At 40.0% G+C, this 27425-nt stretch overlaps 1 protein-coding gene across 5 annotated transcripts in view; it reads left to right on the top strand.

The window, feature by feature from the left end:
- UNC80 (unc-80 homolog, NALCN channel complex subunit) overlaps positions 1-27425 on the top strand; it is a 213369-nt gene that overhangs the window by 115250 nt on the left and 70694 nt on the right. For 3 of the 5 annotated variants that reach the window (XM_066278792.1, XM_066278791.1, XM_066278790.1), the window contains exons 27-33: positions 2824-3027; positions 4909-5009; positions 9835-10035; positions 17501-17608; positions 19107-19245; positions 26586-26767; positions 27283-27414. In XM_066278792.1, the coding sequence (XP_066134889.1) occupies positions 2824-3027; positions 4909-5009; positions 9835-10035; positions 17501-17608; positions 19107-19245; positions 26586-26767; positions 27283-27414 (1067 nt within the window). The remainder of the gene's footprint in view (positions 1-2823; positions 3028-4908; positions 5010-9834; positions 10036-17500; positions 17609-19106; positions 19246-26585; positions 26768-27282; positions 27415-27425) is intronic. The other 2 variants (XM_066278794.1, XM_066278793.1) reach the window with 1 other exon arrangement.

The following is a 27425-nucleotide window of genomic DNA, read 5'->3' as shown; positions in this document are numbered from 1 at the left end:
AGAAATGTGAAATCTGCACCAAATAAAAGGAAAACCCTCCCAGTTTCTGTAGGATGATGTGGCAGCATGTGCGCATGCGCAGATGATGACATAACACCGTGTATACAGCGGAGCAGCCCACGGCCATGCCAGTCGAGATGTGGACGGTACAGAGGAAAGTTCAGCGTGTTCTGTGACTCGCTAAATTCGAATCCGTGACCAAAGTGCAACGTGAATATCAGCGCGTTTATAACAAAGCGCCACCACATAGGAATAACATTACTCTGTGGGATAAGCAGTTGAAGGAAACCGGCAGTTTGGTGGAGAAACCCCGTTCTGGTAGCCATCAGTCAGTGACGAGTCTGTAGAGACTATACGGGATAGCTACTAAGGAGTCCTAAAAAATCTGTGCGTGAGCCCACATTGAACTGCACTGAATAGGTATGAAACTGGGAGAGTTTTCCTTTTATTTGGTGCAGATTTCACATTTCTATCGTCTTTTGTTGCTTTCCTGTACAAGGCATTTCTGATCATTTGGCAATCACCTATTGAGCACCTACTGTATGTGAGGCACTATTACAGCCTTGAAGAGGAAAATGTTACCACATTTATTTTAGTTTCTATTAGCTAATTGTTAATAATATATAAATAGTGAAAAACATTAAATGCTAGACTTTTAAGTAGAGATAACTAGTATAAAAAAATGAATGAGACTCAAGGAATTGGTAGTGACGTTGAGTTGCGAGGAGACTCTAGTTCAGAGAAGTCCCCCGTAAGTGACATTGAGCGAAGACCTGTATGAATGGGAGGAGCCAGTCATGTAAAGGGCTGAAGGAGGAGTTTTCCAAAAGAGACAAATGGGAGAACAAGGCTCTCATGCAGGAATGAATGTGGAGCATTTGAGGAAAGGCAAAAACAACAACAACAACAAAAAAAATAGGACTTCTAATGGATATAATTGGGGTGAGAGAAAAGGGAAAAAGAGATGTTTTATCTAATTTAGATGAATTTGTTTCACTTTCATGCTAGTTCTTGTCATGGAGATAAAGCTAAAATTCAATGTTATACAATCTCAACTGATATTTTTCATTCACAATACCAAATCTGAATTCTGACTGCTGTGTCCTTTGTAAATAGCCAATGCCATAAACCTGAACACTAACTTTTCAGTGCTGACCCCAGTGGTCTTTGGTGATAGAACAAGGTCTCCAAATTAAATGTCCTTTAGATCACATTAATTTTGGGTTATTTTGCTGCATGTGTATGCTAAAAGGTATCATGAAATCTGGGAAAGATGATTCTAGAGTATGACTGTACAAATGGAAAGAAAAAAAATCCTCTAATCTCTTTTTTTCTGCTTGTAAAGCTACTTTGACATGAAATTGTTATTAATGGTCACTAAAAATGATAATTGTATTCTATTTCAAATGTATTTCAGTTAGGTCATAAAGTCTCAGTTAAGCCTAAAAATAATATTGAGAGATATAGTGGATGAGTTTTGTGCTATAATTTGGGTAGTATGGTCTATTGTCTTTATAGATTTTATCCAACTGGGCTGCAAGAATTCTTTTCTGGATGTGAACTTATCTATATATGTTCACTGAGCTCCATGAGGTCTTAGCCAGCTGAGTGGTGCTGATTTTCACCTTTCTCAATCACAAGAGTAAATCAGAGATTAAACATTGCACATTATTCAGCCAAAATTATTCCGGCTCCTTTGTAAGTCATTAAAAGTACAGATTTAATTAACATCTTACAGAGCCCTGTGAGTTCCGTCACAGTCACATATCAACTCTCCTGGGAGTGAGAAGTCTTAGACTAAAATGCAATCTCTCTGATAGGGACTTTTAAAAAGTATAATAGCTATGCCGTAAATAGTTCAAAATACTGTTCATGTCTTAAGAAGGAAACTTTACAAACAGTGACCCCTCCCTGATAATGACTTTAAGCTCTGAAAGCTTGCTTTAGCTCACTCTTATAGAGAGGAAAGAGGTATGTGTATGACTGTGGGAAATAAAGATGCTTTTGATTTTAAAAAAAGTAGGTTTAGAGTTTAAACATGTTTTTATACCCCTTTATTTTCCTCATTGATAACCATTTCTTCCAGAACACTAAAGATGAATAATGCATGTTCTTCTTGGTATATATAGACTGTAAGGTTGGCTCAGGGTGTTGCAACATGTGGACTCATATCTCACCCAGCTTTTTGACTGAGAGGAGGATGCTATGAGATTCCTAGGTGCATGAAAATGGAACCATTTCCCACTCACGTTCACCCACAGCACCCCAGTGAAAACAGATCCTTTAGTGCCATTTGCTGAGGAGCTGAGCGGAACCCACTGCTGGCTGTTGGAGAGAGGAGCGCCTCTCGTTTTTATTTCTTGATGAGGTATTCCAACATGAAGGGGTTTCCACGAAGGGGTTCGCGTAACTGACAACTCTGCAAGTCCCATTTCAAACAAAAACAAAATAAAATGGTTTGTGGTTCTATTGAATGGAGCAATAATGTTATGTTACTGTACTAACAGTCCTAGACAATGCTGCTGCAAGGTCACATTCATGCTTGTGAACCCTGGGCCAGAAAGGGAGCAGATTGTTCCCAGCACCGATGAGCTATGTGTCCAAGAAAGAAGCTGCACCAGCCCTTCCTGGTGGACCCAGCCTCCTGCCTGCCCAGCCAAGCCACCCGACTGCGGGCTGGGGAGACGCTCCTTGTCCAGACACGCTGCCCATCCCAGCCAACAGAGAGGAGGCTGTTGAGGGACAAGTGGGGAGAGCTTGCATCTAACACTGGCTGGGGAAAAACTAAGGGGGAAAAAGCCCTATTTTATTCTTTTAATACAGTTCCCAGCAGGAAGATCAGGATAGGAGGCTCCCGCCTGCTCCAGATTAAAGGAACCCGCAGTTTCCAGGTGAAGAAGGGGGGTTCCTTGTCCAGCATTCGCCGGGTCGGCAGCTTAAAAAGCAGCAAGTTATCACGGCAGGACTCAGAGTCTGAGGCTGAGGAGCTGCAGCTGTCCCAGAGCAGGGACACTGTCACTGACCTAGGTAACATAGAGGAGTGGGGTGTGCAGGGACGTGGGGGGTAGGAAGACAGGGCCCAAATCCTGAAACAGCTGAAGTTCACTGTATTACACGTCAGAAGATGGAGGGCAGAGCCATAGGTTAGACCGTTCATTCAGTCTGAAAACCACGCTACCCTCTAGAACAGGGCTGCTCAACCCTTAGTGCGCACGAGGATCGCTGGGAGTGCTGGTAAAATGCAGATCCTGGTTCAGCCTGGGGTAGGAGCCCGAGACGCTAGACTTTGAACAAGCTTCCTGGTGAGGTTGAGGCTGCTGCTTCAGGACCGCAGTGTGAGCAGTGAGGACATATTTCCTTTGGGAAAGAAAATACTTGAATGGCAAAGGCAGTTTTTTGCAATCCAGATATTTGGATATCATTCATTCTTCTGATCAGGACCCTTAAAGCAAAAAATAGGTATTCCCTTGGGGACAGCGAGTTAAAGCTCCTCTGCATTTTAAAGTCTCTATTTCACATTAAAAGCAGCCAAAATATCAGAGAGGAGTGACTGTCTAGACCTGGCACTTAGTGACCTTCAGCAAGTCTAAGTCTCAGGAGTTTGTTTTCTCCAGCTGAACAGTGGGAACAATTCTACTTACTCCGTGTCTGATCTGAGGGGATGCTCTCATGATAAATGAGAGGATGACGATAAAGTGTGTTACACACCTGAGTGTGAGCTCTACGTACAGTCAGAGCACTGGGCTTGTAGATTGTCACTGCAGGATCCAAAGAGACTCTCAATCCCAAAACGTGTTAGTCCTATGGGCTCTGGGGATCATCTTCAGAGAAAGAATGAAGATTAAGCAGGCATGCGGATGAGAGTCACCAGCTGCCTAGAATTGACTAGTAAAAGTTGAAGCACACTTTCTTGGCCGTGCAGTCCCTGTATGAGGCGCAAAAGAGAAAGTTCTCCTTTCTGGGTGAGTTGTTTCAGAAGTCAGTCAGGAAATGGGGTAAATTACCAATCAAGTCTTCTACATCTACCCACCCTCACCTTTGAAAATAGCTGATTTTTGTGTTACTTAAGATTCCACTTTTTTAAAGGGAAGAATAGAAGAAAGCCTGTGGCTTTTGTTACAGGTTGAACGCTGTAGCAATATCATCAGTATGTTTGGGGAAAAATTTTTTTCAATTAATTATTTGAATTGGTCAGTTTAGTTTGACCAGTCGAGTCAAAATAACCAGGCTAGAACCATGGTTTTGTCATTGACAAGACCCAGAGACACTTAGATTTGAGGACAAAGTTTTGTTGTCTGATAAACTTAGTAGTGATTTCCTGAGAGATGTCTCCTTCATACTTCTCATAGAAGGAAAGCCTTTTTGTCCATGAATGGACACACTGATTTCCAAATTCCCTTTATTTTTCCAAGGCACCTGCCCATCTTTGAAATAACTCTGATAGCTAAGCCAGGTGGTGTTAGAAAGAGTTGCGTTAGCAGTAATCCCAGCAGTAGTGGAGGCCATAACACTCTGTGTGGCCATTGCAGGTTGGTTGGTGTCCCTAACTTAACTCTACCTGCAAGGTCTGGGCAGTCAGGAATGGATTTGGGCACACCCAACCAATAACTTGCTCATCTCAGCAATTCAAGGACTTGACTCTGTTTTTTCTCTGCTGCCATGTCTCAAAATGGAAGCCACCATAACAGAGATCATGAATGTCTTTGTAATTGCCAGTTCAGCTGGTGGTAAAGGGAACAGCTCCTATTAATATTCCTCCACTGAAAGCAATGCTATGCCCTGAAACCCACTGGGCTGTGGTAGTCTGCCCTAGGATTCAAAAGCATGGAGAACTATACCATACCAGCGTGCTCTCCGTGGAGACTGAACAATATAATTTTCTTGGTTTTTTTTTTTTTTTTTTTGAAGAAGGGAGTCCTTGGAGTGCAAGTGAACCCAGCATTGAGCCAGAAGGACTGAGTGCTGCTGGCGCAGAGGAGAATTACCACAGGAACATGCCGTGGCTTCATGTGAGTAAGACTCTCAGAAAGAGCCCCCGAGATCCATTTCCTTTGGAATTGGGAAAGACCCATGATGGCAACACAAAAAATTATACTGAAACCATCAGTCTGATTTAGTCTCCAAGAACATCCAGAAGCTTGTATTTTAGCTAAAGCTCTCGACAGTCGCTAGTATTGATATTCTGCTGGATACCATCCTTTAAGTTTGAGTAAGACCATCGGTCCTTTATTATAGCTGGCTTTGGGGTCACTAGAAGTCAAGGGAAACCCTGAATGGCTAAGGCCAGATTGGTGGTCAGCACAGCTTGAGTGACACAAACAGTACATCTATCACAGATACTGAGAGGGAAGTGCCAATCTTGAGTCAAGTTGTAGAGCAGGACATGGAAATTCTAAGATAACAAGGCCACACTTCAAAGGGCTGTCCCAGACGACACAGGAAGTGGGGGATCCCAGGAAACCTGAACACAGACTGGAGTTCAAGGTTTGAGCCAGGTGTGAAGAAAGGAGGAGAAAGGCAAGGGAGCGAGGCCTCAGATCCATGGCTGGTACTGCCAGCACTGTCATTGATCTTAGATAAAGACTGTCACCTTCTCCCCCGGTTTTAATGTGACTTCCTGGTAAGGTCAGATAACGGCTGGCTGGTGGGTGATGATCCTCAGAGTTTACAATACTGTGCCTTCACTATTGAAATAGTCCCTTGAACGGCCTGATTTTGAGAATTTCTGGGGCAGCTATTTTTAAAGTAAACTTTTTAGCAAAGTCCAACCTACACATTGAAAAGATACAAAACCTGTATGTGTAGCTCAATAAATTTTCACAAAGTAAGCATATTTTGTAATCACCACCAGGTAGAAGAAAACCTTACCAACAACTTCGAAGCCCTCCACAGGCCATCTGCCTGTCACTCCCCTCCCCCAGCAGTAACCACCATTGTAACTTCTAACACCATAGAGTGATTTTGTCTGGTTTTGAAATGCATATAATTATATCATATGTTAGATACTCTGTTGTATCTGCTTCTTTTGCTTGTATAATTATAAGACCTCCAACTTTGTTTTTCTTTTAGATGGCCTGGTCTATTCTTGGCTAGATCTATTTTCCTTTAGAATCACCTTGTCAATTTCTATTAAAAAACTTTCAAATGAGCTTTGCATTGAACATAAAGATCATTTGTAATTGGGAAATTAGCACCTTTATTATAATAGGTCTTCCCAGGTATAAAATGATTTATCTCTTCATTGATTTATGTCCCTCCACTTTTTTAGGACCTCTTAAATTTCCTTTAAAAATGGTCTTAATTTTCTGTGTGGTGTTCTACACTCAAACACTCTGGAAGTGTGTTTAAACACTAAATAATCACCTTTGAAATATTTAGAAGAAATCACTGATAAAAGCTTCTAGACCTAAAATTTTCTTTATAGAAAGGTTTTAATTTTGGATTCAATTTATTTAATATGATTAAGGTAATTCAGATTTCCTATTTCCTCTGGATGCAGTTTACCAAATTGATATTTGGCTTTAGGAATTTATTAATTTAATTCAAATATTTACATTTATTAGCAAAAGCTATTTACAAGATCATTTTACATTCTCTAGGATATATACATTGATGGGCCTTTATATTCTTTTTATATTGGTAGGTCATATCTTTTTTCTCTCTTTTTCTGATTAGTCTTACTAAAAGTTTACCAGTTTTATTAGGCAAAGAACCAGTTCTTGATTTTGTTGTTTTGTAATATCTGATTTTTGCTTCATTAAGTTCTGTTAATATCTTTATTACTTCCTTCTAATTTGTTTTCATTCCTTAACTTCTTGATATAGATAATTAGTTACCAATTTTCAACTACTTTGCTAACATATTCATTTAAAGCTACAAATGCTCTCTAGAAACAGTTTTAGCTGTATCACACAAGGTTTGAAGAATCATATGTTCATTATCAATTGGTTAAAATATTTTTTTATTTTATTATTTTATATTATTTTAATTCAGTAAGAGGAGGGGAGGCAGAAAGACAGACTCCTGCATGCGCCCTGACCAGGATCTACCAAGCAAACCCACTAGGAGGTGATGCTCTGCCCATCTAGGGCATTACTCCATTGTTCAGGAACCGAGTTCTTCTTAGCACCTAAGATGGAGGCCATGGAGCCATCCTCAGCACCCGGGACCAACTAGCTCCAATCAAGCTATGGCTGCAGGAGGGGAAGAGAGAGAGACAGAGAAGTGAAAAAAGGAAGGGTGGAGAAGTAGATGGGTGCGTCTTCTGTGTGCCCTGACCTGGAATCAAACCTGGGACTTTCACATTCCAGGCTGATGCTCTACCAATGAGCCAACTGGCCAGGGCCTAAAATATTTTTTAATGCACATTTATTTTTATCATAATTGATTATAGATACTTTAAAGTGCATGGCTGATAACTCCAATATGAATCTATGGTCTTCTTTTGGTCCTGCTTCTTTATATGCCTAGCCATTTCATTGACTACCAGACATGGTGGATGAAAAATAATAGTACAACGATGAACATATGTCATACATTTGTCAAAACCCATGGAATAAACAAAACCAAGAGTGAACCTTAATGTAAACTGGACTTTGGATGATACTCATGTGTCAATGTAGGTTCATTGATTAAAACAAATGTACCGCTCTGGCAGAGGATGTTGATGATGAAGGAGGCCGTGCATGTGTAATGGCTGGGGGTATACGGACTCTCTGTACCTTCTGCTTAATTTTGCTATGAACCCAAAATTGCTTTTAAACAAAGTTTATTAATTTTTAAAAATTATGGAATTACAGATGCTCTAGATGACATTAACTCCTTCCAGAGATGCTTTACCCTATTCTCTGGCAGAAAGCAAAGAATATAACCTCCATCCAATCAGGAACTAAGCTGACTTGACTTGTACTATTTCTATCCCTCCCCGCCTCCCCATACACACACCTTCTTGTATGAAGCCTTCTGAGGTTCTCAGTGGAAGTTTTAGGTATGTCCTAGAAACCCCTCATTCTTGATGGGTCAGAAACTATAATTTTGTTTACTCATCATGGTGAAATCTCAACGGTGCTTTGTCAGCTGGTTTTGCTTGGCCTTACTCAACCAGCAAATTCCTAAAAGAGAAATCAATCACTTAGAGGACATCCCTGGACAGAATGTTTAAATTATGCATTTTTAAGTCATGTTCACCTCTACCCCAGATCTACCAAATCCCAATTTCCTAAAGAACTACAGCCAGTAATATGTTTATTTTTATATGTTTGTTTCCTTCATTATTTTTTGTTGTTGTTAAGCTTTTTTGGTGTTTCTCTGAAACAGCGAGATTTGAGAATAACAAGGGAAACCTTACAGTTTTTGCATTCGCCTTGCCCCATACTAGTATCAATAGGAACATCAGGCATATTTAGTGAATCGTGGGAGAGATATGGATATTCTGCTCAGACAACACTAAAACATTTTTTAAAACTTTGATGAGTATAAGGTATTGATAGCTGTGTTGACAGGGGTATGGAGTTGATTGTTATTGCTGTTTTTCTTTGTCTCAGATAAGCGAAGGCTCTTAATCATAAGAAACTAGGGCATCCCTGCCTCGCTGATTGAATTGGTTGTCCCCGTGGAGACTTACTTTATGCTCCACCAAATATGGCACACGGCCCCTCCCAGGTTAGGTGTTGGGGTGGGAGCTAGTTTCCGGAGGGGTGGAAACATTCATAAAAGTACTCTGTGCATATAGTTGACTAACCTGGTGGCTTTATGACTGCTGCTGCCTTTTAAGAAGACAATTGAAGAGTTCATTTGTTATCTTAAATTAACTATATCTTTAAATCAACTGAATTTGTTTCTGGAATCTGACTTGGGAAGTTCAAGATAGTAAGAATTTGAGCTAGATCAAATGCAAGATGAGGAGCTAGAATGGCTCAAAAGATAAAGAAAATTATCAATTTGTGGAAAGAAGAAATAAAACTCTAAAGTGGAGTTCAAGGACCAGTTGAAGGTTCTAGGCTAGGGTAAAAGATGCAGAAATGTTTTCAAGTTTTGCTTGACCAGGCAGTGGCAAAGTGGATAGAGCATCAGACTGGGACACAGAGGACCCAGGTTCGAAACCCCAAGATCGCCAGCTTGAGCGCAGGTTCATCTGATTTGAGCCAGGCTCACCAGCTTGAGCCCAAGGTCACTGACTTGAGCAAGAAGTCATTTGCTCTGCTGTAGCCCCTCAGTCAAGGCACATATGAGAAAGCAATCGATGAACAACTAAGGTGCCGCAACAAAGAACTGATGCTTGTCATCTCTCTCCCTTCCTGTCTGCCCCTATCTATCCCTCTCTCTGTCTCTCTGTGCCTTTGTCACACACAAAAAAAGAAAAAAGAAATGTTTTCAAGTTCCATAATGGTGGGCTGGAGTTAAAGACCATGAACCGCTGTCAAAGGTCAGCCAAACCCTTTGGGATAGAACTTCCTGCCCATTTATGTTCTTCCATCTGGCTCCTTCTGAATAAGAGCTGAAAAAATACCATACTTTAAGTTTTGAATCTTTATTTGAAAAGATATGGAAATCATACATTCCACAGTAATCATTTTAAGTTTTGGAAGACCAGTTACACTTTAACTGTTTCAAAAAGATCTTTCTGTCAAGTATGAATGGAGAGAACAAAATAAGCCAAACACATAAAGGCTTATAACTCTTTGTTCTCTTGTGGGAAGTACTGAATCCTTATGGTTTCAAGACCTATCGAGGAAAGTTGACATTCTGACTTTCCATCGTCTACCCGACGTATATGTTCATAATTTGTCTGCACTCTGGGTGGCTGGCTGAGTCTTAGTGATGTCTGTGTTCCAGGTCATGATCTTGCTGTGCAATCAGCAAAGCTTTATCTGCACCCACATTGACTACTGCCACCCGCACTGCTACCTGCACCACAGCCGCTCCTGTGCCCGGCTGGTCAGGGCCATCAAGCTGCTGTATGGAGACACTGTGGACTCCCTCCGGGAGAGCAACAACAGCAGCAACGTGGCTCTTAGGGGCAAGAAACAGAAAGAGGTGAGTGAATGATCCATCGATAAAATGCCAGTTTTAGAGAAATAAGAATTTCAGGCCACTGCAGTTGTAACACAGGCTACAGAGCTCTGTGATTGTGAGCAAAGGTAGGAGATGAATACAGGAAAGATAAATGCTTTGCATTCATGTCTGTGAACAAACCTGGGACCTTTTCCTAGGCTTTGTCTCATTTCCACGAATAAATATAAACTCATGGTGTGTGGTGATGAGTAGGTTATTGTGATCAGCAGAATAATCCCCCTAAGATATCTGCATTTTAACCCCTGGAACCTATATATGTGTTACTTCATGTGGCACAAGGAATTTTGACTATATGACTAAAAAAAAATCTTATAATGGGGAGAATATCCTGAGTTTACCAGGTGGGCCCAATGTAATCATAACGGTCCTTAGAAGTGAACAAAAGAGGTAGGAGAGGCAGAGGAGATGTGACAATAGATGCAGAGGTCAGAGTGAGGCAGGACCATGGTCCAAGAATGCTGACAACCTCTAGAATCTGCAAAAAATAATGAGATGGGTGATTCCCAAAAACCTCGGGAAAGAGCACAGCCACGCCAATCCATGGTAGACTTCTGTCCTTCAGAAATGAAAGACAGTATATCTGTGTTGTTTTACAACATGAAGGTTGTGGTCATGTGTTACAGCAGCAATAGGAAACCGATACAATTATTTTTTAAGAATAAAGTAATAAATGGCCTATTCACCGATAAGTAAATAAAAGAGTAAACTAGGTCAAATCAGACCTAGAAACTCCTTCAAGAAACCATTACATTTCCTAAGCATTCAGCTGCACTTTTTGGACAGCTGAGCTGGCAGAAGATGAAGCCAGGAGCGGGGCTGCCCCCCATTCCTGTTCCTGCTGGGGAAGCCGCGGGTTACCCACCTGCCCTTGACCAGGCACGATGGCCAAGACGCCCGACTGAGCGCTTTTGGCTGCCCCTGCAGCTGTTTCTCCCAAGTGGTTTTGCAAAGAGATTTTTATATAATCCCTATTCACTTCAATGAGCATTCACTGTGCACCTGCGGTTGACACAGTCTGAGGCTAGATATTCTGGGAGGCATAAAATATAAATAAGAGCAGAGGATCTTTTGCAAACCAGGTTTTATGGGTTGGGGCCGGGGCGGTGGTGGTGACAGTAAGATACAAATCAAACAACTAAACAATATGAGCAAGAACAAAAAATTCACTGTTGAGTTGTGTAGCAATTCTTAATGTTTTAGCTCTCACAAAGGGATTTCTTTTTAATCACAACTTATTGGGAAAGCAACACAGGTTCATTGAAGAAATTTTGGTTAGTACAAGAGATCCTAAAGAAAAACGTATGTATCTCATACTTCTCATTTAAAGTGTGCTAATTCACCTTCTGGGAGATGCCCTTTAAGTATTTTTTTTTGAAGCATCCATATGAGTATATAAGGCAGGTATATATCATTAAGAAAGTGCTTTTAATTTCTTACAAACCTTGTGCAAGAACCATTGTTCTCCCATTTTATAGATGAAAAAGTCAGGCTCCGAAAGATGGGATTGTCCACAGTTTATATCTATAACATAGTCATACAGACTTTAATATGAAATATCAAAGTTAGAGCTTTTTAAAACTAGACTCTATTGCATCACATGGTATTCAAATGATACAAATTCTAAGAGGAAAGCAGGTGGAGAATAGATCAGTGTGGGCAACAGACTGAATTAACTGCTAAATTATGACAGAAAAAGAAAAATACCGAGGTGTGTTTGTGTGTATGTGTATATATAGACAGCTATATATACATATATATCTCAAACATAAATGATACTACATTCAAAGAAAACCTATTTTCATGTAGGTAAAAACTTCATAAAAAAATCCCTTAGCTTTAGTAAAAAAACACATATGTTGGAAGCTACAAAAAATCTATAAGCCTAAAATGAATGTTCATGTTCACCATACCCACTCTGAGCTGTCTTTCTGCTGTATCTGCATCAACTACACCTTCCCCTGTAAATTCATATATGACCAAACCCAAACATTCTTCAAGATCCGACACAAATGCCCCCTCCTTCCTGAAAATTTTCTGATCTCCCTACTGTTAACCACAGGGCATACGGCAGGTGGATGAGTAATGTTATTTTCCTTCCCTTCCTCTTTCTTTAAATGACACAGGCATTTACTTGTGCTTTGTTAATTCTTCAGTCAACTAATCATTCATTAATTCATCCATCCATCTATCTGGTAAACAAATTTTTTAAAAACCTATGGACCGTGCCAAATCAACACTATGTGCTAGGTATAACAATGAGTAAAAGAGATGTAGTCCTTGCTCTCATACAATGCACACAGACTAATTAGAGAAACAGTAATCAAGTAAACATCTTAAACTGATGTAAAATTGCAACAGTGATAAGCATAATGAAGGAGATATGCACTGTGCTCAGAAACCTTAAGAACAGGGCTTTGAACTTGTCAGGGGAAATAAGACAGCCTTCCAATAAAGTGACAGATGAGCTTTGACTGGGGGTGCATGGATGTTAATTGGATACAGAATTTCCCAGCCACAGAGAAGAAATGAATACAAAGAAGCATGGCTGGAGCACGGACTGCAGCGCATGCCAAGGCTGCACCAGCAGACAGAGACCAGACCTTGTCATTTTGTTCTTTATTCTGTGGGTTAGCGGCAAGCCTGGGGAGGTTTTAAAATTACTCTGTCTGCAAAATGGGGCTATTGATATCCCTCTTTTTCCACTGCCTTAATTATAAACATCTTGAGAACTGAGGCGGTCCTACACATTTTGTGTCCTGTGTGATATGTAACAGAGTGCCTCGCTTAGAGCAGAGGGACAGTAAGTATTGAATAACCGAGTGGGTTTTATAGTTCTGGGGTCTTTTGTGAGTGCCCTCTACCTCTGGCCCAAGTGTGACCCTGGTCTCCCAACCTTGTGCATTTCTGACATTTCTAAAGGAAAAAGAGAAAGTAAAGCCCAGGTGAGTATCCTCTAATCTTCACTCCTTTCAATGAGTCATACAGAGGGAAGGCTGGAAAGATGTATCAAGTCTTCTGTAATAAACATTTTATTTCCAAAATGCCAGCCTCCTGTTCAAGCTCTGATTTTTTTTCCCCCTTTCATGATGTTTCATGTTCTGAATCTGTCACATAAACAAACAATGCCTGCATTTCCAGAGCCAAAGTGAAAACAGAGTAGGCAATAAAGCAAGAATAAAAGCAGTGGTTCTGAATAAAATCAAGTCTTATGAGCAACTGGTGTTTTGTTCCTGTTTCCTTTTTGATCGGTTTTATGGCAGGGTATGTGTGTGGCAGCTGGTACATTTTGCAAACCCATCTCACTCCAATCAATCTGCTCATCTGCAGTTCAGAGCTCAGCGGCTCACTGTACATTCTGTTCATCTATTTTAGTCCATTCCCAAACTTGAGAGGTTTTTATAAATTACTCTCTCTCTCTCTCTCTCTCTCTCTCTCTATATATATATATATATATATATATATATATATATATAATTTTCCAAAGAATTACTTCTTTTTTCCTACACATCTGTACCTTGTCTAATGCTATGTTCTCAATATAGTAAATGTTCAATTAGTACTTGCTGATGAAAAAGGAGTGGATAAAACTTTTTTCTTTTCCTTTCGGTCAAAAAGGAGAAGGGAAAAGGGCTGTATTCTGTATCTCTTAAAAGATATACTCTCCGAGAGGGCAAGCTTCATAGATGTCTGCTCCTGAGCATATACCCAGAAGTTAACTCTGTTCCTGACATATACTTAACTCAATAAATATTTTTGAATTACTAAATGAGAAAAAAAATGTTTATTTAAAATAATTATTATGCCTCCCTAGTTAGTAGTCTTATATTGTAAGGAACAGAAATCTAATGATCGGCCCTGGCCAATTGGCTCAGTGATAGAGTGTCGGCCTGGCATGTGAATGTCCTAGGTTTGATTCCCGGTCAGAGCACACAGGAGAAATGCCCATCTGCTTCTCCACCCTTCCCCCTCCCCTCCTTTTCCCCTATCTCTCTCTCTTCCTCTGCCACAGCCAAGGCTCCACTGGAGCAAAGTTGGCCCAGGCACTGAGGATGGCTCTATGGCCTCTGCCTCAGGCACTAGAATGGCTCCAGTTGCAATGGAGCAATAGCCCAGATGGGCAGAGAATCTCCCCCTGGTGGGCTTGCCGGGTGGATCTCAGTCAGGTGCATGTGAGAGTCTGTCTCTCTGCCTCTCTGCTTCTCACTTCAGAAAAATACTAAATAAATAACCTATTGAAATGTAGTCAAGTAATTAGTTTTTTCAAAAGATATAGCAAAATCCTATAGAATCAGGGACAAGTGGGAAACAGCCAAGTCTAAGGTTGCATCATTACTTCTCAGCCCTGGCATCCATCACCAAATGAATCAGACTCAGTGTCCCTTAATCCCCTAGAATGGGAATTTAAAGCAGGGTTCCCCAAACTACGGCCCGCGGGCCGCATGCAGCCCTCTGAGGCTATTTATCCGGCCCCACCGCACTTCCGGAAGGGGCACCTCTTTCATTGGTCATCATTGAGAGGAGCACATTGACCATCTCATTAGCCAAAAGCAGGCCCATAGTTCCCATTGAAATACTGGTCAGTTTGTTGATTTAAATTTACTTGTTCTTTATTTTAAATATTGTATTTGTTCCCATTTTGTTTTTTTACTTTAAAATGAGATATGTGTGGTGTGCATAGGGATTTGTTCATAGTTTTTTTTATAGTCCAGCCTCCAGTGGTCTGAGGGACAGTAAACTGGCCCCCTGTGTAAAAAGTTTGGGGACCCCTGATTTAAAGAGCCCATCTTTTCTCTTTCTGACCCAAACATCACAAGTGATAAATCCCTGGTCAGGATGAGGCAAGGAAACAAGGAGTCAGATATGATGAATATATTTAAATCTATTTAGAGAAGAGATTGACAGCAGTTCAGTTTCTACACCACTCTGTAGCAAGCACAGCCTCACTTTCCCCAACAGTTCTTGGGGCTGTGTGGCTGCCTCCCATTGACCACACTCCCTCTGGTAGACTGACTCAACAATAAAGGGCATCTTCTTTTAGTAATAAATTCTGGCCCAGGTCTTGGGTTATTAGTATTGGGTGTCTTTACAGGTCCCTGCTTGATGTGTAACTCCAACCCCCATGTGTACCTTGCAGTTCAGTGAAATTCTTCATTCTTGCAAGAACCACTAATAACTAAAAGATGCCTGTAGAACCAGTCTCCTACTCAATCCTGTTTGTAGTTCTCTTCTATCCAGGTGTTACATCAAGTCACCAAAGCTAAAAGCAACTGTTAAAGGGCCTTATTAGTCTGAGTTAGGGGTCATACCAGTAGAGGGACTTTAGGACCTTCATATAGTGCACTCAAGTGTCCATCACACATGAACCCACCATGATATTTACCTTTCAAGAATCAGCAGTTTGTCAGGAAGAGTGACTGGCCCATCACCTTAGTGTGCAAGCCCTTTCAACATCCTTCCCTTTCCACTAAAAGGAGCATCAGAATTATTAGGAGACCACCAGAACACACCATGTTTCCTAAAGAAAGTGTTTCAGAATATTATCTATTTGATATCTGAGAAGGTTGACTTCTACCTTCTGTTCCCAGTAGACGGGATTAAACAGAACCCGACATTTCTCAGAGTGTCAGAGACAAGCATATGTTCGCTTTCTTTTTCTTCTGAGTGTTTTCCTGTATCTGCCTGGTGAAAATTTCTGTAATTTAATCAAGAAGTTTTTATTTTTTTAAAATAAGTAATACCGAGAGAGACAAAATATCCAGCCAAAGGAGAAAAGGGTAAAATATGTACAAGTTTTAAAATTGTGTTTTAAAATAATCACAACTACCAGGGGAATAGTCATTGTAAGACCAAGTGAAATGAATTGTTTCGAATTGTATGCTACAGACATAACGTGCTCGCCATTGCATTAAGATGTCCAATGGGGAGAAGGTCTGAAAGAAAACAAAGAATGACCATCGCTGGGTTGGGGATTTGAAGCATTTTTATTTTCTTCATAGCTTTTTTATGTTCTCCGGATATTCTGTAATTTGCATGTATTATTTTATAAATAGAATAAAAGAGAGCTGCCACTTCTAAAATAACTTCTTAAAAAGGAAGTCAGTTATGCCCCTATATGTAGATGGAAAATGATTATCACATGTAATTTTAGAATAGTTTTCAAATTATAAAAAATAGGCATGATGTTAGTGTTGTATATTGCTTTTCATTCACCAAAAAAAATTCAGGATTTCTCTCCCCAAATGATAGTGTACCCAAGTGTGTGCTTCCAAGTTTTTACCTTTAGAAAACCCAGCAAAACCTCCGATTCACTTCCAAGTAGCTTTATTTTAAAAGTTTGTTCAATACCAGTCGCATAATAGATGTGATGTCTTAGGCCTTTTTGTCAGAGTTTTGAAAGACTTTCTTGGAACACGCATGTTCTTCTGGATTTGCCTTTTTCTTTCAAAGTATCTCCATCTATAACACTGTGGTGCACTGTTCAAAATTCTTAAGGAGCTCAGTTTTTTCCTTTGGCAATGAGGGAAAAAGCACTTCATTGACACAGCAACGGAAAAACAAATGGGCATTGATTCCATGCAGAGGGATGCACGTCGCTTTGCACAGCCTGGAGTACAAAGAGAGGAGGAATCCAGACTCAGGAAAAATACACAAGGACCTGTCACCGTTAGGATCATCGTTCCTCCAGCTGCTCTGCTCGCTCTATTCTTTGGCATTTAGGGAGTCGAGGGAAGACGCTGTTTCCTCTGTGCTTACGCAGATGAGCCAGGCCTATTCTTGAACCCTAGTCGAGGCACCAGTTTGAAAGAACTGCTGTCTCCTATAGACAAATATGTTTTTTAAAAGAAGCCAGTTTACCTGTGCACCTCAGGCCTGGAAGATAGATACTCTGAACTTGTCCTTCCTAGATAAGTATTTTCTCTTTACTTTCTAACACTCTTCCCTGGAATATTTACATTCTTGTGTGACCAAATGGTTAGCTTGTAACATCCAACCTTTGTATAAAGGGACTGCTAGATAGAGTGGATTTTAACTAACTTAATATTTTTAAAGATTTGTGTTTTTACAGCTTGGTGGATTACATTTAACCCTAAAATGGAAGTCAGGAGGTTCTTGTCCTTCTTTTATTCTGCTAACAACCAACTCTGCAACTTGGTCAAGTTACTTCACCTCTCTGGATCCCAGTTTCCACAGCAATAAAAAAGAGTCTGTTGCTAAATATCTCTAAGCTTCCTTCTTTATAACAAAATTTACTGCTTTTAATTTTCAAAAAGTGTGGAAACGCGCGCGCACACACACACACACACACAGCCTGAAGTCGTCTTTGCCGTTAGATGAAGGTGTTTGTTTAGAGAATTTGGAGGAAACAGCGCCTTTGGTTTGGGAGAGAGCACAACACTCCTCATGACATACTTCCTGTACTTTCCAGTGCTCAGATAAGTCGTGCCTGAGGACCCCTTCTCTGAAGAAGAGAGCCTCAGATGCCAACCTGGAAGGGAAAAAGGACTCTGGAATGCTGAAATACATCAGACTTCAGGTACTGGCACCTGGATCAGAAACATTCATGGCAGCGTAACAGGGAGGGGACTCCAGATACCCTGTTTGCTAATATTGGGGACATACAGTGCCAAGTGGCACAGTGTGAGCATAATGGCCCTTTTCATTGGTGAGCAAGGGCACCACCAAGTGGGCAAGGAAAGTATCCCTCCTTACTAGACAGCCAGTTTCCACTGAAGTGGGGCTTGGGGAGCCCTGCTAAAACCATGCCTCTCCCCTCTCTCCCTACAGCAATGGGGCTAATTTCCCACCAGGGTATGGGGGCGGTGCTCACAGGTTTGGGAATAACTCTGTCTAGGTTCGAATTCCACATCTGCCACTCTGGCACCAGTCCTTGGGCAAGTTACCTAATTTTTTTCAGTCTCTGTTATAATCCCCTACAGCAGGAGTCGGGAACCTTTTTGGCTGAGAGAGCCATGAACGCCACATATTTTAAAATGTAATTCAGTGAGAGCCATACAATGAACCATGTACATTACGCATTATCCAATAAAAATTTGGTGTTGTCCCGGAGGACAGCTGTGATTGGCTTCAGCCACCCGCAACCATGAACATGAGTGGTAGGAAATGAATGAATTGTAATACATGAGAATGTTTTATATTTTTAATGTTATTATCAATATTTTTTTATTAAAGATTTGTCTGCGAGCCAGATGCAGCCATCAAAAGAGCCACATCTGACTCGCAAGCCATAGGTTCCCGACCCCTGCCCTACAGGATGGGGATACGGGAATTACAACACTAGACCCATCTCAAAAGATTAGTGCATAGATTAAATAAAATAGTACACTTACCTTACTTATTCAATGTTTGATACTTTGGTATATTGTTATTATAACCAAAACTTTAAATCATAATATATTTCTTCAGGGGGAAAAAGACTTTTTATGATTTTCTGTAAAGTGTTTAAAGTGATTATTAAAGATCTAGACTTGCTTAGAACCTACAGTGATTGCATAAATTATCTGAAATAATGGATCATATCGGATTTTGTAGGCTAATCTGAAACAATAACCACAGGTAAAATAGTATTTCAAAGGCAAAATGCCATCCAAATTCACATCTGAATAGAACTCCTTTATAGCTTAGAAGGTGCTCATAATTCTCAGTGGAAATCCTCTTTTAACAGGAAGGACAATAAGATGCTTTGAAAGGCCATCAGGACTTTTAGCACAGATATGTTGGCTGGAGACTTGATTTTTCGTCTCTATACCTGTTCTACAGTTTACTCTTTAAGTGTTTGCCAAGCAGTTTTAATGGCGAAGCGTCATAAAATTAGTATGATTATTTTCTAATTACACACCAACTGATAAGGTATAAAGCTCATAATACACCATGCCAATAAACATGCTCCATTTTAGAAAGTATTTTAAGGTCATTTATGGAAAGCCGAGAGAGAAATGGTACTTTGGGTTCAAGGGGAGTAGAGCAATCTGTGTCTTCAAAAATTTTAAGCCACGGTTTTCTTCTTCGCCCAGGTGATGAGCCTGTCGCCAGCTCCCTTATCTCTGCTAATCAAGGCAGCACCGATTCTGACAGAGGAGATGTACGGAGACATCCAGCCGGCTGCCTGGGAGCTGCTGCTCAGCATGGATGAGCACATGGCTGGGGCGGCAGGTAAGGGAAGACTGCCCAGCCCCTGGTCCAGCTGCCACGCATCCCAGGCTTTAAACAAGAAAGAGAGGCGTTTATCTCATTTTCACTCCTAGGTCTTACGGACCGCAATTGCTAGAACTCCAAACAGATCTGTGTACCATAGGGAGGAGGCCTGGCCACCACCTGCACTCTTCATTTCACTATACAGTGTTCACAGGGGCAGTGGGTCTCTCCCAGGCTGTTACCAAATGACAGGGAACCGGTTTTCTCCAGAACCTACGTTTGCACTGTATTTCACAAAAGATAACATTCTTCTTTTTGTTTGATTTCCCAGATTTACCGTGAAACACTATCATTTACTTTCTTAAATCTTCTGCAAGCAATATTCTATATCCAAATTGCAATATCAGAGAAAATTGTCAAAATTTAAGTGATATATCCAAAGACACATCGCTGATAAATGGTAGATACAAAATGTGGGTTCTTCATGTTTTTCCTGCTTTCTGAATATATTTATTTAATTTTATATACTTACTTTAATTGCAAAATACACACAATGAAAATTCAAATAATACAAAAGTGTACAAAACTAAAAGTATCACTCTTTTTCCCTTGACTCCTTGTCCCCCTCCCCAGAAGCTAAAAGCTTTCAGTTTCTCAGGTCCCTTCCAGGGTACACTGGCCGTATCTATGATGTATGTGTGTAAGTATGTATGTAGACATTACATTTTTCTTTTTTCATGCAGATAGGTCAGTACCATTTAGCACTTTGCATTTTTATTTCTATCTAACAGACAACTTTTTAATTTTAAGAGTTTATTTGAGCAAAAATCAATTCAAACTTGGAAGTGCCAAACCAGAAGGGACAAGCAGTTCTGTAAAAGGAGCTCAGGGAGAGACTGTTTTAGAGAAAAAGACAGAAGCCAATTAAGACAATTATTGATTGGCTATAGCATAAAGCAGAGGTAGTCAACCTTTTTATACCTACCGCCCACTTTTGTATCTCTGTTAGTAGTAAAATTTTCCAACCGCCTATTGGTTCCACAGTAATGGTGATTTATAAAGTAGGGAAGTAACTTTACTTTATAAAATTTATAAAGCAGAGTTACAGTAAGTTAAAGCATATAATAATAATTACTTACCAAGTACTTTATGTCGGATTTTCGCTGTTTGGCAGAATAAATCTTTATAAAACAACTTACTATAGTTAAATCTTTTTATTTATACTTTGCATACGTAGAAATTACATTACTTCATTGAATTATTAGTGAGATCCCTGAGGCTGATGCTGGGGAACTAAATATTGAATATCCGGTTCAATTTTTGTGAGGAACAAACGAAGGTCTCCCCTTTTAGAAATATTCAGGCGGTTTCTTTCTTTCATCATAATATGATTAACACCACTAAATCCTAATTCCACGAGATATGAGGTAGGGAAAGGTATCATAAACTGAATACCATTTCCGACATATTTGGATATAAGACTGGCATTTTTTTATTTTGCCATAGGTTTTCATATCCACCACTGTCGAATTTATGTTTACTTTCTTCATCATATCTAATTTCTAACAGTTCTTGACCAGTTGTATCAGCCTCTTTAATATTTGCAGTAAAAGGATTTTTCATCCAGTCATATACCTTCAATTTCAAAATATCTTCAAATCATTTTTCCATGTTCAATTTAAGTTCGTTGAGGTGGCTACTGAATCTGTCAATATCATCTGGAGTTATATCATCTTTTATAGATGATAATTGAGGAAACTGATGAAATTCTCTCTTCAACAGATTATAATAAAATAGTTCAAGTTTGTCAATAAATAAGCACAATACTTTGGCAACCTATAAGAGTTTTATTAGCTCCTTGAAGCTGCAAATAGACATTGTTAAATCTCTTGAAAATATCTGCCAAGTAAAAGGCATCATTCTTTACCGTTTTTAACTGTTGACACAGATTGGTCTCATTATTACTTTCAAAAAATTGTATGACACTATCATATAATGCTACAAATCTAGCCAAAGATGTACCCTTTGACAGCCACCGAACTTCTGTGTGCAAAAGTAACTTAATAAAACCTTCATTATTATCCTGGAAAAGCTGCCAAAACATTCTATCATTCTTTGCATTGGATTTGATCTTGTTTACGGCTCGAATTATTATAGTTAATGATGAATGGAGACTTGTACTTAGATGTTTTCCTACAAGATGTTGTCTGTGCACCACACAATGAATACATAAAGCATTTGGCACTTCCTGCTTCAAATAAGCAACAAATCCACGATAGCATCCTACCATTGATGGTGCTCCATCCGTAGCGCATGCAACAATATTATTTAAAGGAATATTATTTTTTGTAAAGTATGTTCTCACAGTATTAAATATAGATAATCCTTTTGTATTTGTGATGAGATTTATTGTGAATAGCATTTCTTCTCATAATATATTGTTTTCATCAAAATTGCGTACATATGCCATCAATAAAGCATCATTATCTGCAATGGTAGATTTGTCCAATTGCATGGAAAATGAAGAGTTTTGGAGAATACTTATAAGTTTGTTTTCAACATTAACTGCCATTTCATCAATTCGTCACTTTACTGTGCTATCGCTTAGGGGCAACGTTTTTAAAATTTGAGGTATATCCTGCTGCGTTACTGTTGAGATAAAGTCTTTTATAGAGAGTATTATTACAGTTTCTCCAATATTATAGCTTTTACCACTTTTTGCAATTATTTGTGAAATGCGATAAGTGGCAATTAATCCATCTTCATTCATTGTATGTTGTTTCTTAAATGATGCAACGATAATTGAATGATTTTGAAATTTTTTATATATTTCCTGAAAATATTTAAGGGGCTTGTCCTTGTCATTTGGATGCTTTGTAGAAAGATGTTCTCGCAATCGACTTGGCTTCATTGCTTCATTGGATAATGTTTTATGGCTTAATAAACACATTGGACGTTGTTCATTTGCAACAGATTCTATAAAACCCATCTTCAGATACTCTGGCAAATAGCTGCATGCGTATTTTTTTTTGAGACATGGGCTCATGATATTTCACAATATTTTGTTTGAAGATGTAAGCACGTGCTTGCTCTCAGAAATCTAACTATGTACTGACTTTAGTTTCAATTACATAAAGACTTAGCTTCACTTATGTAACGTGAACAAAACTTATGTGCTTGAAGTCTGTTGCGTGGTTGCGATGTTACAAGTGTCATGCTTAAGCAAGAGTTTATCGAGATGAGGCTAAGTTAGTATTGGTGGTTGTGCGTTTTATAAAATTTTATATAGCGGGTGTTGGCCAATGGCATCACTTCGTTGCGATGGGGCAAAGTAGCGAGACATCGGCTAGTTTTGCAGTCCAAGGAGGGGGTTTCTAGAATGTCACCCTATTACCCTAAAATCTGGAAATCGAGATGAAAATATGAGTTAATTGGTGTCTCCATTGTGCGGCAGTTTCTCTCATAGAAAGAAGCATCGAACCATGGAGTTCTTTGTCTACGGGGTAATAAAACCACGAACTGCTAGTTTTTGGGCAACAATAGCGGTCATAAACTGCCCGCCGGATCTGGCAGCGGATGTGGACCCGAGGTCAAGTACCTGGCCACTCGCGGATGCAGGCCAGGTGGTCGCGAAAGAGGTCGGGTGCTGTCCCAATACAAATGCCCTGTAACAGAGTCTGACCGCTGTCTTGATCTTGACTGATCAACAGTTAGTCGGTTAGTATGTAATCACAGTGCTGTTTGGTTGCTCCGCTAGCGCCCACCATGAAAGCTGGAACGCCCACTAGTGGGCCGTAGGGACCAGGTTGACTACCACTGGCGTAAAGCCTTATCGGCCGTTTGTGATTGGAATGAGAGGACTGATTTACACCGTTGAGGCATTCCCAGGCTGAGGTTTTGGTTTGCTGACCTAGGCTGTCATGGCATTAGAGTCGCATTACTCTCACAGCCTCCTTGTTTTACTAAATTAACAATTTCCCCCTTTTGGTCATCTTCTCATACATGAGAGACTGATCAAAAATGTGGTGTTGGCACCACTTTCAGTCGCTATTTGAGTTAAGTTACTCTTGTCTTATTGAGAAACTCAGGCTATCTTGTCAGATCCTGCAGCGCCATGTTTGCTGTTTATCACATTGTTCACCGGTTTCTGTTTCTCTAAGCACATGAGCCCATCTGATACACTGCTGATGGCTGTGAGCATGCATGTGAGACCTTTATCTAAGAGAACACACAACTCCAGGGCAACTGAAATAGTTATTAGAAGAATAATACCAAGAGACTGAAGTATATCCCTTAGCCGGGGCCCCCATGAACCAAACCAATGGATTATCAAATAAACCAGAGAAAGTTCCTGCAAGGGCACTCGCCAGGTAGCTGTTTGTTCACTTATTGCATTTGCTACAATACCAGAAGTACTATTTACTATGGCACAGACTCTGCCTTGGTCAGACAGTAAGTAATCTTAAGCAATTCCATTACTTAATTTTAAATAATTTTAAAACAAACTTAGCAAGAAACTTTAGGGACTTTTGCTACACAGCTATGGCCTTAGCAATAGATTCAGTAATAGTTGCCAGAGTTAAGGTGCATTAAGAGAGACAAGAATCAAGTGGAGAGGCCTGACCTGTGGTGGCGCAGTGGATAAAGCGTTGACCTGGAAATGCTGAGGTCGCCGGTTTGAAACCCTGGGCTTGCCTGGTCAAGGCACATATGGGAGTTGATGCTTCCAGCTCCTCCCCCCTTCTCTCTCTCTGTCTCTCTCTCTACCTCTCTCTCTCTCCTCTCTAAAAAAATGGATTAAAAAAAAAGAATCAAGTGGAGAAGGGCCAAAGAAATAAAGGTTTTATATTTATTCAAAAGGATGAAAATCTTGTCTGTGATTTTGGGAAGGTTGTTCACCACAAGATGGCGTCTGCTTCCGGAAGGAACCTCCCAGTCAACTTTAATTTTAGATCTCCAACTGGTGTGCAGTTCCAAGAATTTGGAGGAGTTCTTTTTTAACTGGAGGTTGTGGAGCCAACATTCAAGTTCTTGAGTTTTGCTGCCATCTGGGTGGTGAGGAGGACCTGTGATGGTTCATTTCAAACAGGTTCAAGGACAGTCTTTGTTCTTAGTGATTGTAAATGAGAAGGGAGGGGGGGAATGGAAATATTAGTTAGAAGAAGTGTGGTCAGATATTTGAGGAAACTAAAAAATTCACAATCCAGTTTGGTATACAAATATATAATAAAACCTCAAAGACAATGAACAGGACTAGAATCTGATACCCACAAAGTTGTATTATAATTTTCTACTGAAACATAATTTTTTTCATCAACAATCATCCTTATTTCTAAGACAAAGTAAGACATCACAGTAAGACAAATTTGTTTTCAGAATAAATCTAGTTTGTTAAAGTTGGCTTGATCATTTATATAACTATAATAAGTATACTGACTGGCTTCTTTTTATATCTGTTTTGCTGGAACTTTTTATGAGGAATCTTAGATTGAATTTTTAAAGTCTCTCCAGATTAAGAGCCAAACCCAAACTTTACCGTCAGACTTCACCTATAATGACCATGTACAGAGTTCAGCAAAAGTAGGTTTACAGTTGTGAGGACACAAAACATAATTTAATCTTGTATTATTATTTATTAATCATTGTAATATTTTTCATACAAACCGCTGTAAGCATACTTTTGCCCCATCCTATATTTAGGTAAATTCCTCTCTTTTTGAAGTCTTAAAGATATCTTGAGTTTCCTGGGCTGACCAGGAAGTGATCTTCCTTACTCTCCTAGTAAGATTGCAGGGAACCCTGTAAGCAAAGTTCCAGGCCATTTTTTTCCAAGAAGCTTTTATTGACTTCATAAAGTCAGTTTTAGTTTCTTAACTATTTGGTAATATCACAGTTCGGTCAACACTCAGATGGAGTGGAACTCACCTCTCTCTCTGGCCCTCATCGAGCTTTGGAGCCCCCCATAGGGCTTTGGAGCCCCCCATCAGGTTTTGGAGCCCCCCATCGGGCTTTGGAGGCCTCCAGCCCAATGTTTGCCAAGCCAAGTTCTCAGGACATGAAACAAAACTATCAAGAAAGAAGAAGGCAGTCACTGTCTCTGGAAGAGAAAGGACGAATAACCAATATTTTTTTTTTGCAAATTTGAATTTGCAAAGGAAAGGACAATGTGAAATTTTACCTTTCTCTCTCAACCAGCAGCACCATAGATAGCAACCTGGAGAGCTAATTTTGGTGAAAATTCATACCCTTTGCTAATTTACCAGCCTTCCCGGGATGCTGAGAGTGGGCATCCCAGGATGTCTCATCTTAGTCACCAATGACTGCAGATAAGGAAACATGTTTTCCTGGCTGAGACCACTTTTTGTCTTGAGTCTCATAACCTTATAAATAGATAAGCTTATCTAGGACGGTTAAAAGTTCTCTACTGTGACCAGTGTAATTCAAGATTATCTTTGGTACAGTTAACTTATTTGTTCAGCCTGAAAACAAATTGTATTCACCTGGACTCACACTGGACTCGGTCCAGATTAAGTTGGATCCCTTCTGGTTTTTAAGCCTGACCCAGTCCGACCCTGGCCAGGTTCTGATCCCAAACCAGAAAAGAAATGCTCAAATAAATTCTGAAAGCTCGTAACACAAAAGTTGAGATAAGTTAAATGATATTTTGAGGCTCTGGGGAAAAATACAAAAGGGATTTTAAATTATGTTTTTATAATTGCCACTGACTCCATCTTTGCAATAGAGTGTATTTATATATCTTATTATTCACTAGCTTTATAACTTATGGCACCTGACCTTTCTCTTATTGACATTTGTGTTTTCTGGAAATAAAAAGAACAGCAATAGTAATATGATTTATGAAATCTCAGCTTCTCAGTCTCTTTTATGTCCAGGAGGGTAGAAGTTTCTAATAGAGGCTATAAAGTGGATTTTATTTTTAACACAACGGATGTAACTGAGACAGTTTTTAATTGTCATGTTTATGTATTGTCCCAGGGTTATTATGAAATGACTCTGGCCATTTCCTAAAAAGGATATTTCAATGTGCAATTTCCTTTTTTCCTTTGCTTCCTCTGGCATTCACTGTTCACTGTGAGCCAAAGGAAACTTTGCGGAGAATGAGTTATTCTATTGAAATGTCATGTTGTCGCTGCCCTCACTCCAGATATCAAAAGACCGTGGGTGACACACAGGATGATGTTTGGTTTCCATTGCTTTCGCCGATGCTGGTGGCCTGGTTCAAAGAGCTCAGGAGTCATTTTTGAGAGATAGGAGCAATTCCTCCTTCTTTCCATCCCCAAGAACCAAGCAAAATTAAAAGATGCATAGCTGACGGATTGTTGACTGTCTGTTTCTAGCTGCCATGTTCCTACTGTGTGCGGTGAAAGTCCCCGAGGCCGTGTCTGACATGCTGATGTCAGAGTTTCACCACCCAGAGACGGTGCAGAGGCTGAACGCTGTCCTCAAGTTCCACACACTCTGGAGGTTCCGCTACCAGGTCTGGCCCCGGATGGAGGAGGGGGCACAGCAGATTTTTAAGGTGAGGGATCCTTCCCACATGGGAATTAGATTAGCAAGCCCAACCCAAGGCTTGTTGAAATTTGTGAACCTTAAGTCGACAGTGTATGGCCCAAGAGAAGCTTCGTTTCGTTTTTGTTTCTCTGTTTATATAAGTAAACTTAACTCATATATAAATGAATTCTTATTGTTAAACAATTAAAACACAGAAGAACGTAAAGAAAAATCAAGTCTCTGTAAACCTCTAGATCACACTACCATCCCTAGAGGTAAGCACTTAAAAGTTTGATATGTAATCATCCAGACATTTTGCTATATATATATACAGATAAATGTTGCTTGGAAGATGGAGTGATTAACAAAATTTGGGATTCTTTAGTTGAAACCCTGCATTTTATTAATGAGTAAACCGAGGTCCAGAGAGGTTTGTCCTATGCTCTATAATATCTTGTGTACTATTAGACTGTCATAATTACACTTTAGACTCATTCAAGCTTATTCTCCATCTTACCTCATTCTTCTGCTCTCAACTCACAGATCCCACCTCCCAGTATCAACTTCACCCTGCCCTCGCCAGTGCTTGGAATGCCGTCTGTCCCAATGTTTGACCCGCCATGGGTCCCTCAGTGCAGCGGGAGTGTCCAGGACCCCATTAATGAAGACCAGTCTGTGAGTAACAG

The sequence above is a fragment of the Saccopteryx bilineata genome, chromosome 5 (genome assembly GCF_036850765.1).
Source record: "Saccopteryx bilineata isolate mSacBil1 chromosome 5, mSacBil1_pri_phased_curated, whole genome shotgun sequence".
In the NCBI taxonomy this organism is placed as follows: domain Eukaryota; kingdom Metazoa; phylum Chordata; class Mammalia; order Chiroptera; family Emballonuridae; genus Saccopteryx; species Saccopteryx bilineata.
The sequence above is the reverse complement of the archived record's forward strand: the minus strand, read 5'-3'. Positions and strand labels throughout refer to the sequence as shown.